Below are 12,824 nucleotides of genomic sequence, written 5' to 3' on the forward strand. Positions count from 1 at the left end.
AGTTTCTGCAATACTTCACTGAGAATAAAGAAAAGCATAGAACAGACACTAGGTGGCAGCCCCTAGAATGATGACCTTGATAGATACACTTCTGTATTGTTGCTGTGTAAGCACCAGGCATTGAATCCAACACATGACAGCCAGTTTGGTCTAGTCTGGTGGTTAAGGCAACAGGCTAGAAGCTGGGAGATGGTGAGTTCAAGTATGCTCTCTCTCTCTCTCTCTCTCTCTCTCTCTCTCTCTCTCTCTCTCTCTCTCTCTCTCTCTCTCTTTCTCTCTCTCAGCCCAACCCACCTCACAGGATTGTTGCGGGGAAAATAGTAGGAGGAATGTGTATTGGATATGTTCTCTGCCTTGAGTTAAATAAAAAAATGTAACAGTAACATAAATTAGTCACACATCCCCAAGCAAATTCCTCCAGTTAAAATTCCTCTGAAATCAAGACCCCACAAGCTGGCAGATATCCATACAACCAGTCAGCAAACCAGGCAAGCTGCCAGAGGAGGGAAGAAGACCGTTCCGCATGTGATAGAAATTAGCCCAAAGCAGAATCTGCTCTGTGTACTATAAAATGAAATATTATCCACTCATTGGAGAAAACATGTTCAATGACATGGTTTGTTATTGTCTTCTTCTGGAATTTTATTTTAAATGTCCTAGTCTAACTGCAAACTGAGAGGCAGTTTGGTGTAGAGGTTAAGACGTTGGGCTAGAAACCAGAAGACTGTGAGTTCTTGACCTGCCTTAGTCACATAAGCCAACTGGGTGAGTTTGGGCCAGTCATTCTCTCTCAGCCCTAGGAAGGAAGCAATGGCAAATTAAGAACCTTACCAAGAAAACTGCAGGGATTTGTCCAGGCAGTCTGAGAATCAGACATGACTGAACAAAAGGGAAAAGAAACCCCTATGATTCCCTGCTGGTCTCCTGTCCCAATTCTCACCAGGTCTGACTCCAACTCTGCCTAGTTTTCCAAAATTAGCCAGGATGAGCTTGGGGCCACCACTGCCTGATTAGATCCATGAAGTCACCACGAGATAAACCTGATTTAGTGGCATCTTTATTCTTTGCATCTCAGATTTGAGCTAGAATCTATTTCCCAAAGAAGCTGCTTAATCATTTCACTAAATTTGCTGTCTTTGCACAACACACTTGGACCAAAAAAATTATGAGCACAATTGGAACCAGAATCTCCTCTGCTAAGCAAACCAAGGTGCTTGTTAAGTGAGCTGCACCCATTTTTATGGCTTTTTATGCCATGGTTGTTAAGTGAATCTTGACTTTGCTTGTCAGAAGCGTGTGATCCATGACTGAACTCTGCTCTTTTTTATCTGCATCACAGGCGTGCAACCTGGGATTTTTTAAAAAGGTCGGGACTTGGATCACTCCACTGCAGCTACATTCGTGACTTTTTCAGCTCCCCAGCTAAAAATATTTAATCAACAAAGAAACCAGTCAGGTGGTCTGAGGCCCTTGCATTACCTAGCAGAATCTCTCAAGGATTGAAGAATTTTAGACTGATCTTCTTTCGGGCATCGATCATGCTATCATCAATACAATGGCCAAATTCTGCAGGGCTGCAGTGAAAACGCAGCAACAGTTAGTCCAAGCATGACAAATTTGCTCATATGGGCTCTTTAATTAATTTTACCTTTGTGGATTTACTTTGATTTGTGTGGTAAGCACTCAGCTTCTGCTAAGCTCACATATAATTTTACATGGGGCTTAACGGCTCTTAATGTCATAACAATAATAAAAATTTGATAAGATAAAAAAAACGTCTGGATAGGGGACATGGCAGTACCTGGAGGCAGCAAAAGAGAAAGAATTGGAGAAAAATCACAAAATAAAGACTTACAAAAAGATGTAAAAGAACTTTGGCAAAAGAAAAAAAGGTTAATGCCACTAATAATAAGCAATTCCAAAATATCAGAAGTGCATTGACAAAATCACCATCACTCGATTGCAAAAGGTAATTTTACTTGGAACAGCTTACAAGTAACGAGAACCCCATCAAACAACATCTGCCTATTTCAGATTCTTGAGAAGGACCCGATAGGTGGGCAAAAGTGCCAAAGCCAGTCTAAACATTTGGTTGACTGTGCAATCAACTATCATAATTGGGTATGGCTAGTCTAGAGAAAAAAAGGAGTAGGGGTGACATATCAGTATTCCAGTATTCAAGGGGCTACCACAAAAAGAGGGGGTCAGCTTACTTTCCAAAGCACCAGAAGGCAAGACAAGAAACAACGGATAGAAACTAATCAATTAAGGAGAAACTTCCTAACAGTGAGAAAAATCAACCAGTGGCACAGCTTGCCTTCAGATGTTGTGAGTGCTCCATCACTGGAGGCCTTTAAGAAGAGACTGGACAGCCACCTGGTAGAGGGTTTTCTGCTTGAGCAGAGGGTTGGACTAGAAGACCTCCAAGGCCCCTTCCAGCTGTATTCTGATTCTGATTTAATAATTTATTAAAATTTACATGCCACCAGATTTCCAGCGACTAGGGCATTAAGCTGTTCTTGGGTCTTTTCAGATAGAAGCATCTTCTTGACTACTGCAAGTGTTTGATGCAGACCACTCTTGAAGAGTGCCTGGAACCTGTTAGGGGAATATAACCCTTGCTCTGGAAAATCTGCACAGGTTCTCAATTCCTTAGGGGACACAAAGGGGGGTGCCCAGCATGCTGACTGGGGAATTCTGGGAGCTCAAGTCCACAAGTTTTAAAGTGCCTGAGGTTCAGAAACACTATTCTACGTCAAAGGAGGCAGGAGGAAGTTATGATGCTCAGATTCTTTGGAGAGTTTGCCCAAGACTCCACCACCCAGCCTAAAAGGTAAAGGTTCCCCCGGACATGCATGCTAGTCGTTTCTGACTCTAGGGGCCGGTGCTCATCTCCGTTTCAAAGCCGAAGAGCCAGGGCTTGTCCGAGGACGTCTCCGTGGTCATGTGGCCAGCATGACTAGACGCCAAAGGCGCACGGAATGCTGTTACCTTCCCACCGTAGTGGTCCCTATTTTTCTACTTGCATTTTTACGTGCTTTCAAACTGCTAGGTTGGCAGAAGCTGGGACGAGTAACAGGCGCTCACTCTGCTACACGGCACTCGGGATTCGACCCGCCAAACTGCCGACCTTCCAATCGACAAGCTCAGCGGGCAGCAAACATCCAGCAAGGTTCAAAGAATAAGGAAAGGTGGAAGGGAAAAGAGAGAGAAGGATGGATGAACTCAGTTGTAGCTGTGATGGGGGCATAGCTGGGAAACAGGTGGGGATGAATCCACCTGGATCAGGTGTATCTTTGTGGTCACTGAGTTGATAGCAAAATCAGTCAGGATCTTTTGCTTTTAACAGAATACGAGTTGGAAGGGACCTTGGAAGTCTAATCCAATCCTCTGCATAAGCAGGAGAACCTCTAGCATTCCAGACAGGTGGCTGTCCAATCTCTTCTTAAAAGCCTCCAGTGATGGAGCACCTGCAACTTCTGGAAGGAAGCGGTTCCACCAGTTAATTTTTCTCACTTTTAGAAAAATTCTCCTTAGTTCCAGGTTGCTTCTCTCCTTGATTAGTTTCCATCCGTTGCTTCTTGTCCTGCCTTGGGGGGGGGGGGGCTTTTGAAAATAGCGTGACTCCCTCTTCTCTGTGGCAGCCCCTCAGATATTGGAATCCTGAGGTCCTCCTTTTCACTAAACTAGCCAAACCCAAATCCTGCAACCCTTCTTCAAATGTTTTAGGGTTTTGTTTTTTAAAATTGATCCTGTTGTAGATCTGCTCTCTAAGCGCGTTTTACATGCCCAGAGACACCCCGTCGTGTCTCCAAACAACACTCCCTCCTTTCGGGAGCCACCACTCACAGGTGCCACGGCTCTCTCGAGGAAAGAGCATCCGTGACCACTTTGGAGAATATCGCAGGCGGGCCGGCGAACCCAACCCTTCCTCCTCAAGCCTTGCCCGGCCGCTCGGAAAGCGCGCTCCGGCGGCTCAGCAGCCCAGGTAGGGCTGAAGCCCAGCGAGTAAGTCCCGCCGCTGGCCGTGGCGGCGCCTCCATTCAAGAGCCCGGCGGGAGATTGCGCAATCGCTGGGCGGTGCGCCAAGGCCTTTCTTTCATTCAGAAGCAATCTGCCTTCTCTGGGAGGAGGGGGGGGGGGTCTATGGAACTCCCAAGCCAATCAACACACCAAAGAGGCGGGGCGGCCTCCTTCCAAAGGCCAATCGGAGCTTCCGGAGCCTGAACTTTTGCTACCCTGAACAAGTTAATCAACCCGGGGGCGTGGCCCAGCCTCACGGACTTGGGGGGGGGGGGAGAAAGAGAGAGAGAAAGGCGGTTTAACTCTTGGCGCGCCGGATAATTTTTTTAATTTGCAGAATTTATATCTCGCTTTTCCTAAGACAGCTCAAGGCGGCTTCCCTGAGGCCCTACAGAAACACCGTTAAAACATTTCACGTTTGAATTCTGCAAGGGACGAAATAGGGGTCTGCCCAACCCCACACTTTCAAGGTTTCAAAAAGAACAAATAGTTCAATAAGCTAGGTCACAGTGTTTCTCAACTTTGGCCACTTGAAGATGTGTGGACTTTAGCCCCCAGAATTCCCCAGCCAGCTATGCCAGCTGGGGAATTCTGGGAGTTGAAGTCCACAAAGTTTAAAAGTTGCCAAGGCTGAGAAACACTGAGCTAGGGAAATGTTTCCCTTTTTCAAACAAACATTTTCCTTTATGTTCAGGTGGCTTTTCTTCCTACCCCCCCCAACCCCGGAGTTTTTAATGCAACCACACAGAAGCTATTTGAGACCGGTGTTTCATTATTCTTTTGATTTCCCAAGACAGCCTGCTCACCTCAGGCCTCTTGCCTAAGAACTACATGTTTTCATCACTTGAGCAGACCAGTAAAGTCTGACCAAGGAGGGAACATTTCAAGAATGACCAGATCAAGGTCCCTCAGGCAGTGTTTCTCAACCTTAGTGAAACTGAAGATGTGTAAACTATAATTCCCAGAATTCCCCAGCCGGCATCCCAATTCCCAATCCACACAACTCAAAGTTAAGAGGTTGAGAAACACTGCCGTCACGTTTCACAGCACCTTTCCAAAAGCCTCCAATTAAAATCTGAGTTTTGCTGGCATTAACTTCAAGAAAGCCACTTATTTACAGGTAGTCCTTGACTTATGAGCACAATTGGGACCAGAATTCTGTTGCTAGGTAAGATGGTTGTTAACAGTGCTTTTTTGTAAAAGAAAAAGGTGCCAGAACTCACACATGTCATACAACCCGCCTTGCCTACCTTACAAGGTTCCATCCAAAAAAAGTGCCAGAACTCCGTTCTGAGCGTTCTATGAGAAAAAAAGCCCTGGTTGTTAAGTGAGTTGTCATCCCCAATTTTATGACCTTTTTGCCATGGGTTTTAAGCAATTACTGAAGTTAAGCAAATCCAGCTTTCTCAGTTGACTTTGCTTGTTGGAAGCTGGATGGGAAGCTTGCCAATGGTGATCACATGACCCAGGACAGTGCAACCATCATAAATACATGCCAGTTGCCAAGCACCCTAAGTCTGATCACAGGACTGTGGGAATGATGTGATGGTCATTAGTGCAAAGATCAGACTTAACTCAGTCTTTTCAGTATTGTTGTAACTTTGAAGGTCGCTAAATGAATTTTGTTAATCAAGGACTATGTGTTTTTTGAACAGTGAAAGTTCCTATTAAATTTTCTTGCCAAAACCTCTTTGAATCTCCTGGTTTACACTACACTTACATATAATAAATACTGGGGGAGAATCTGGGGGGAAAAAATCAAGCATTTGGTTCTTGGAGGAAAAGATTGGGCAGTCATTGGGCTGGCAAAGTATACGGGCAGGGGGCTGGACTAGAAGACCTCCAAGATCCCTTTGAGCCCTGGGATTCTATGGTTTACCACCCCATTAAGTTTTAGTGTGGTTTGTTTGGTTTTAGCTTTGCAGAATTAGTGCATGTGTGAATTGTGCCTGTTACAACTGACACAGCATTTCATGGTTAAACAAACTACATCTTAGTACAAAGTGCACATCTTACAGTATTTATAGTCAGTTTCACACATTGCATTAAACATTTGGTTTTTGTTTACCCTACTGTGTGAACCTAATCAATTGTGGTTGCTTGCAAAATCATGGTAAAGTAGATCTGGTTAACAAATAAGGATTTGTCAGGATTAGATGTTTGTATTACAGCACTGTATTTTTTTAGGGTTCAAGATAATTTAGCCCCAGTAAAGTGATAATTGATACTTCTCTGTAATTTGGGAACCAAATAAGGTTAGACCTGAGTTTACATCCAAATACAATGAGACTTTTAAACATACAGATGCACACAGAGAGACACTTAAACACACTATTCCACAAACAGAACAACTCCCAAACCGCTCAAGATTCCAAATTTGCATGTTAGGTTATTTTAAAATCTGTCTCACTATATTCCAGCCTGCGGGCAGCTGGAGGGCCCTTTCAGCCCTGCTTTCCAAGGTCCGAAGCTTCCGAGCTGTTGCTTCCTTATTAAGTCAGGCCTGGTGTCACCACCTTTGTTGACAGTGCAGAGTTTGTAATGAGGTGTTATAGAGGCTGTAAAAAAACAGCAAGCCTGGCTTTCTGAGCTGGAACAGAGAAAGGAGTGTCTGCAGATTATGGGCTGTGCTTCCTTTGCGGGGAGGGGGTGGTGAACAATCAGGACAGGAGGATCAGAATTTCCAAGAGATTATGGGATCTTTTGCAGGACAGGTAATCCTCAATGTACAACTGTTCACTAAGTGATTGTTTGAAGTTACAACGGCACTGGAAAAAGTGACTTCTGTTTTTCACACGATCATTGTAGCACTCCCATGGGCATCTGATCAAAATTCAGACACTTGGCAACTGGCTTATACATACAATTGTTCCAGTGTCCTGGGTCACGTGATTCCCTTTTGTGACCTTCTGACAAGCAAAGACAATGGGGAAGGCAGATTCACTTAACAACTGAATCTGCAAAATGTCTTCTTTTTCTCAAGGAAAAAAAAGTCTGGTTGCCTTTTGAAGAAGCACCTTTGAGACAACTATGACCTTGATGACTGAGAATCTCCATAGACATAAAGGGGCCGTGGGTTGCCCATTCCTGGCCCAGGGTATTTACAAATTGTATTCTGTGGATCTTTAGGGTTGTGCGAGAACTTGTTGGGTTCCCTGAGAGACCAAGGGCAGAAACCACAAGGGTTCACTTGAACAAAACCACTTTCCTATGAGTAGAGCTTTGTCTCTTGATTGAAGGTTTTTTGCGCAGCCTAAAAAAAGTTTGAAAACCCATCCTCTCTAGAATGACCAAATGCTCAGGACTCCAACTATGTGTCCCACTAGATTAAAACTTGAACGTTCCTTGCTCATGCTTCTCGCTGGAAGAAGTTATGGCATGTTAGGGAGGGTGTGTAACCTTCCCCAATTTGGACCCAACCAGATGTGCTACCTGGAGGGCATCTGGTTGGGGAAAATGGGCAGAGGCCTAACCCTAAACTCTGGAGCGAAGGGGGTCTCCTTTGTTGTTTTTACCTTTCAGCTTTTCTTACCTGGCAGGACTGCTGTGAGATTAAATTTGGGAAAGGGGACACCTGTGACAATTTTTTTTAAAAACATGGCAACTTTAAAGAAGTTGGCCAGGAAATTCTGAGAGTTGAAGTCTACACATCATAAAATTGTCAAGTTTGAAAAAGACTGGCTTATGACATTGTAAATTCTTGTATGCACAATGAAACCCAAATGAAGGTGGAATGATAAATAGCAGTTAATTATATTTATGAACAGGGTATATGTTGCAGATTCTGTTATGTATCATGCAATGTTCCAGAGATGAACAGCAATTTATCTCCCAAGTCTCCCCTTACTCCAATATCATTTATTTGCTCCCCCATGATGCTTGCAGGTTTAAATTGTTGCTCAATGAATCCTAAAAGGTTGCACAATACAGCAAACTGACTAAATGGGCTGTATTCATGCTATGTGCTAAGCCAGAAACTTACCAACATTAAAAAATGCCCAAATGAATATTATACATGAATACAGTGGGTTTCATTTGGGCCCTTGGGGTGTGCCCTCGCTCCTAAAGTTTTATCCCATCCTGAGTGAGGTCCCCCATTATGTCATCACCCATTCTCTATTTGCCCCCTTCTAGAAAGTTTTTTCAACTCTAGTCTAGGCTGCAGCCCCGGGATTTCCTGGTGGTTCCCCACCCCAGTAATTTCCTGGTGGTCCCCCCGCAGTAACAACCACGTTGTACTCTTTTCTGATCAGCACAGTTGATAGCTAAAAAAGCTAAGTGTCATTTTCTTCTAGCCTGATCTTCCTTGAAGGATTGTTGTGAGCATCAAAGGAGGAGACCCCTAACTGAATCCCAGGGACTTCTGGGGGGGGGGGAAGAGAAAGGCCAGAGACAAGGAGTCGAACAAAAGGGGACCCTCAGGTTCCTGCCTCGACCTCCCCGGTTGCCCCTCCATTCCCCCCAGGAGTCAGGACCATGCCGGTGCTCTGAGGAAGCCCTGCAGAGCACCAGAAAGCAGTATAAGAAGCAACGGATGGAAACTAATCAAGGAGAGATCCAACTAGGAAGAAATTTTCTGACGGTGAGATCAATTAATCAGTGGAGTGGGTCGCCTTCAGAAATTTTGGGTGCTCCATCGCTGGAGGTTTTCCATGCAGAGAGTGGACAGCCACTTGTCCGGAATGGAATAGGGTCTCCTGCTTGAGCAGGGGGCTAGACTAGAAGACCTCCGAGGTCCCTTCCGAGTCTGTCATTCTGGCTTCGCTCGCCTCCCTGCCCTTCGCCGCCTGGCCTCCCTCCCCGGGGCCGGAGGACCAAAGCGGAGGGGCGGGGGGGGGCGGCAGGCGGCGGCGGCTGGAGGCGTTTTCCTTTAAGAGGGAAGAAACTCGAGCGCCTGTTTGCGCAACCCGCCCGCGCCGCCAAAGTGTCTAGACTGGCACATGATGGGAGGGAGCCAATGACTCCGCGCTCGCCGAGGGGGCCCCGAGCGCTCCGTGCAGGAGAACAAAAAAGCCAGCAACGCGAGGGAGGACGGGCAGGCTCGGCGCCGCGCTCGCCCGCCTCTCCCGTTCGCTCGTCCGGGGAAGCCCCGTCGCCCGCGGAAAGCGCCGCCGCCCCGCCGGGCTCGACTGCGCGCGCGGACGGGAGCCCCTGCGGCGCCGCTTCGCCGGCTCGCCCCGGGACGGGGATCGCTGCGCCCGGCCGGGCTATGCCGGGCTGCGCCGGCCCGCCACCGAGCCCGAGAGGCGGCCTCCTGCTCCCTGGTCAAGTCCGGGCAACTTTGTAAGCGGTCCTGCCGAGGAAGAGCCCGCCGTCGAGGGAGACGAGCGGGAGCGCCGACGCCGCTTGGAAGTTGCCGGCCTTCCCGACTGCGGTGCCTCCGGGAAGGAGCCGTCTCGGCCGCTGCGCCTTCGTGCAGAGAGAGCCGAGGGGGCGGGGGGCGGCGGCGGCTCCGACCGGCCGGGCGCTTTGGCTGCCCTTCCCGCGCCGTCGGCCTGCGGGGCTGCGCTCTATGCAGTTGCTGCGCTTCCTGATGCGGCAGCGCGGCTGCCGACCCTGGGCGATTGGCTGGGCCGGCCGTGCGAGCCCTTGCTCCGGGCGCCGAGGCCGCCGACGCTGCGGCGGTAGAAGCAGCCGCAGCCGCCCTCGCTAGCGCTCCTTCATGCGGCGCCCATCCGGGAGGGTCTGACCCGGAGCCAGCGAACGGCAGCCCGGGCGAAGCGCATGTTCAGGTCCAAACGGGCAGGGCTTGTGCGGCGACTTTGGCGAAGTCGGGTCCTCCCCGACGGAGGCGGCGGAGGAGGACCGGGAGGAGGACATGCGGGCAGCGGCAGCCTCAGGAAGAGCGATGAGCCTGGAGGGCGCGAGGGGAGGCGCCCGGTGACCTGCGGAGACACCGTCGAGGAGCCGGGCGCTCCGGAGCGGTCCATGGTGCGCGAAGACGGCGACCTTCTGGAGGAGGCGGGAGAAGTGGCGGCGCAGGAGGCCGAGGGCGGAGGCCCGAAGGAGGCCGGCTGGTGGGCACAGGAGAACGACGGCCAAATGGTGGGCTGCTGTCTCTTCAAGGAGCGGGGCGCGGACGGCGCCTCCTGCAGCGAAGGGCGCTCCAGGTTGGCGCTGCTGGAGCAGGAGCTGAAGGCCGTCACCTACGCGCTCTTGAAGCGCCTCAAGGAGCGCTCCCTGGACAGCCTGCTGGAGGCCGTCGAGTCTCGCGGAGGGATGCCCAGCGGCTGCGTCCTGGTCCCCCGGGCCGAACTGGAGGTGCGGCTCGGCGGCCAGGCGGCCCCGCCGCAGCTGCTCCTGGGCAAACTCTTCCGCTGGCCGGACCTCCAGTGCCCCGCCGAGCTGAAGCCGCTGTGCGAGTGCCGGAGTTTCGGCCTCCCCGACGAGCCCACCGTCTGCTGCAACCCCTACCACTTCAGCCGGCTGTGCGGGCCAGGTAAGGCGCCTTCCTGCGCGGGGCCGGCGGGGAGGGAGCGCCCGGCTGATCACCTGGCGGGTCGGGGGCTGCTTTCCCCAATGCGGCGGGGTCCCTGGACTGGTCCCGCCGCCCTCTGGGCCTGGCTGCCCTCGAGGATGAGAATGGTAGTGGCGGGCCTTTGGGCTAGGGTTGTGGCTCGTGATTGTTTAGTGTGAAGTTGTGATGCATCCTGTCCAGACTAAGCAAATCTTGTTGGGAGCAGCGACCCGCTTTCCCGACAGAAGGGTGTTGTGTGGTGCAGGCCGGAGAAAGCCGGACGAGGCCGATTCGGCCTGATCTTAGCCAGCGACTCTGCTCAAATGGGTGTCGGAGCCCTTGTAACTCCCATTAAAGCCACTGGAGGAAATGCAGGTCGTGGGCAGGGAAGCCTCTGGAGATGGAGGTGCTGATGGGCCAGCCTGGACTCCATTGGGCCACGATTCCCCCCCCCCGCCCTCCCCAAAACATTACTTGTACCATTTAAAATCAATCTCCCTTTTGGCTCTGGGCTGGCTCCAAAAGAGGGGGGGAAGCTCACCCTGGGGAGGGGAGGGGGTGATCTGGAGGCAAATGTCTCCCTCCCCTCCTCTTGCACTCTGAACAAGGAGGAGAGACCCCTCTGTAGCCCCACCTCCCTTGCCTCTAGCCCCGCCCACCCACCCTGGGAATGCTGACCCTAACAGGTCTGGACAGGCAAGGATTCTGCAGCTCTGTCTTGAGGGGCCCCCAACTGCATGGCGGGGGGGGGGGGTGATGGATTTTGCTACAATGTGATTTCCATTTCTGGAGGAGACAGATGCCATCTCTTCTTCCTCTGTTTGAGCAGTCCTGGAGCTCCGCCCAAGCCCTTGATAAAGAGACTGGAAAGGATTTAATTGTGTTCTGAAACTTCATGAAGTGCCTCTTGAGGTCCTTGTGTGTCTTAATCACCTAAAAGCATTTGCAGAATGCTCTTCTGAGGATTATTCCAAGAAGCCCTGAGCTTCAGGACCTTTCTTGTGGCAGTTGGCAACTTCCTCTACTGTGCTTTCTTCAGCTGGAAATGTTAGCTTAAATTTACTTTGCCCACCTTGTGAAAATTAGAAGTTGTGGTTTCTAGCAAGTGGCATTCAAGAATGGTAGTTTTGGAAACCTCCAAGACTCCGAGATGCCCCAGCAAGGGGTGACCTTCTATTTTTTCATCATCTCAGATTCCCTTAAAAGATGCTCTTTGGAGGCAAATGCCATGTGCCTTCAGAAAACATTTGCCCTACGTAGTTCAGTTTTGCACTGAATCAAGATTTTTTTCATACATGAAGATTCTTCACTTGAGAACTGGAGCATCTGGTAGCTCCTTGAATGGGTGAATTACTGCTGGTAGAAACTTCCCCCCTTCCCTCCAGGCAGAGAACTTCTTTGTAAACACTAAGCATGCTGGAAGCATTCAGCCCCACAGTGTTTGTTTACTCTCATCTACTGGTACTATAGGTTGCATTATACAGGTAGTCCTCAACTTCTAAGAGTTCGTTTAATGACCAAAGTTATGTCACTGAGAAAAGTGACCTAGGAGTGTTTTTCACACTTACGACCTTTGCAGCATCCCCATCATGGGATCAAAATTCAGAGACTTGGAAACTGGCATGTATTTATGACCTGTTGCAGCTTCCTGGGGTCACATGATCTCCTTTTGCGACCACCTGACAAGCAAAGTCAATGGGAAAGCAGATTCATTTAACAACTGTGTTACTAACTTAACAACAGTGATTCACTTAACAACTGTAGCAAGAAACATAAAATGAGACAAAATTCACTTAATAACTATCTCACTTAGCAACAGACATTTTGGGTTCAATTGTCCTAAGTCAGGGGTAGGCAACCTTGGCTCTTTTATGACTCCTGGACTTCAACTCCCAGAGTTGAAGTCCAGGAGTCATAAAAGAGCCGAGGTTGCCTACCCCTGTCCTAAGTTAAGGGCTACTTGTACCATGGTTTCTTTTAAGCTGGGATTTGTTGAATAATTGTATTTTATATGTTTATATATTCTTTTTTGACATGTGTACTGGATTTGTGTGAGATGGGCAGCCATATAAATCAAATCTGTAAATAAACCAAGACCAAGTTCACCCTTTGAACTTAGCCCTGAAAAGGAATGGATTAGGAAGCCATGTTATAGCTTGATCCTAAAATGAAGCCATGATTTGGATGTTTGGAAAATTCCGTATCTAGAGAATTTTAAAACCCCAACCTGCAGTGCTCTCTCAAGGCTTTCAGCAGTCTGATAGTCACCCAATTCTTGAGAAATCAAGAACGAACATGCATAATCCAAACTGAGTCTTTAGTCATGATGCTACTTGTGGCAACT

General features: G+C 49.1%; 1 protein-coding gene across 1 annotated transcript in view; it reads left to right on the forward strand.

The window, feature by feature from the left end:
* The first annotated feature begins 9,035 nt into the window (after window positions 1–9,035).
* The window catches only part of SMAD6 (SMAD family member 6), a 74,582-nt gene continuing 70,793 nt past the window's right edge, over window positions 9,036–12,824 (forward strand). The window contains exon 1 of the mRNA XM_083371576.1: window positions 9,036–10,462. Coding sequence (XP_083227702.1) covers window positions 9,748–10,462 — 715 coding nt within the window. The 5' untranslated portion in view covers window positions 9,036–9,747. The remainder of the gene's footprint in view (window positions 10,463–12,824) is intronic.

The sequence above is a fragment of the Vipera ursinii genome (assembly GCF_947247035.1).
Source record: "Vipera ursinii genome assembly, chromosome: 11".
Lineage (NCBI taxonomy): Eukaryota > Metazoa > Chordata > Lepidosauria > Squamata > Viperidae > Vipera > Vipera ursinii.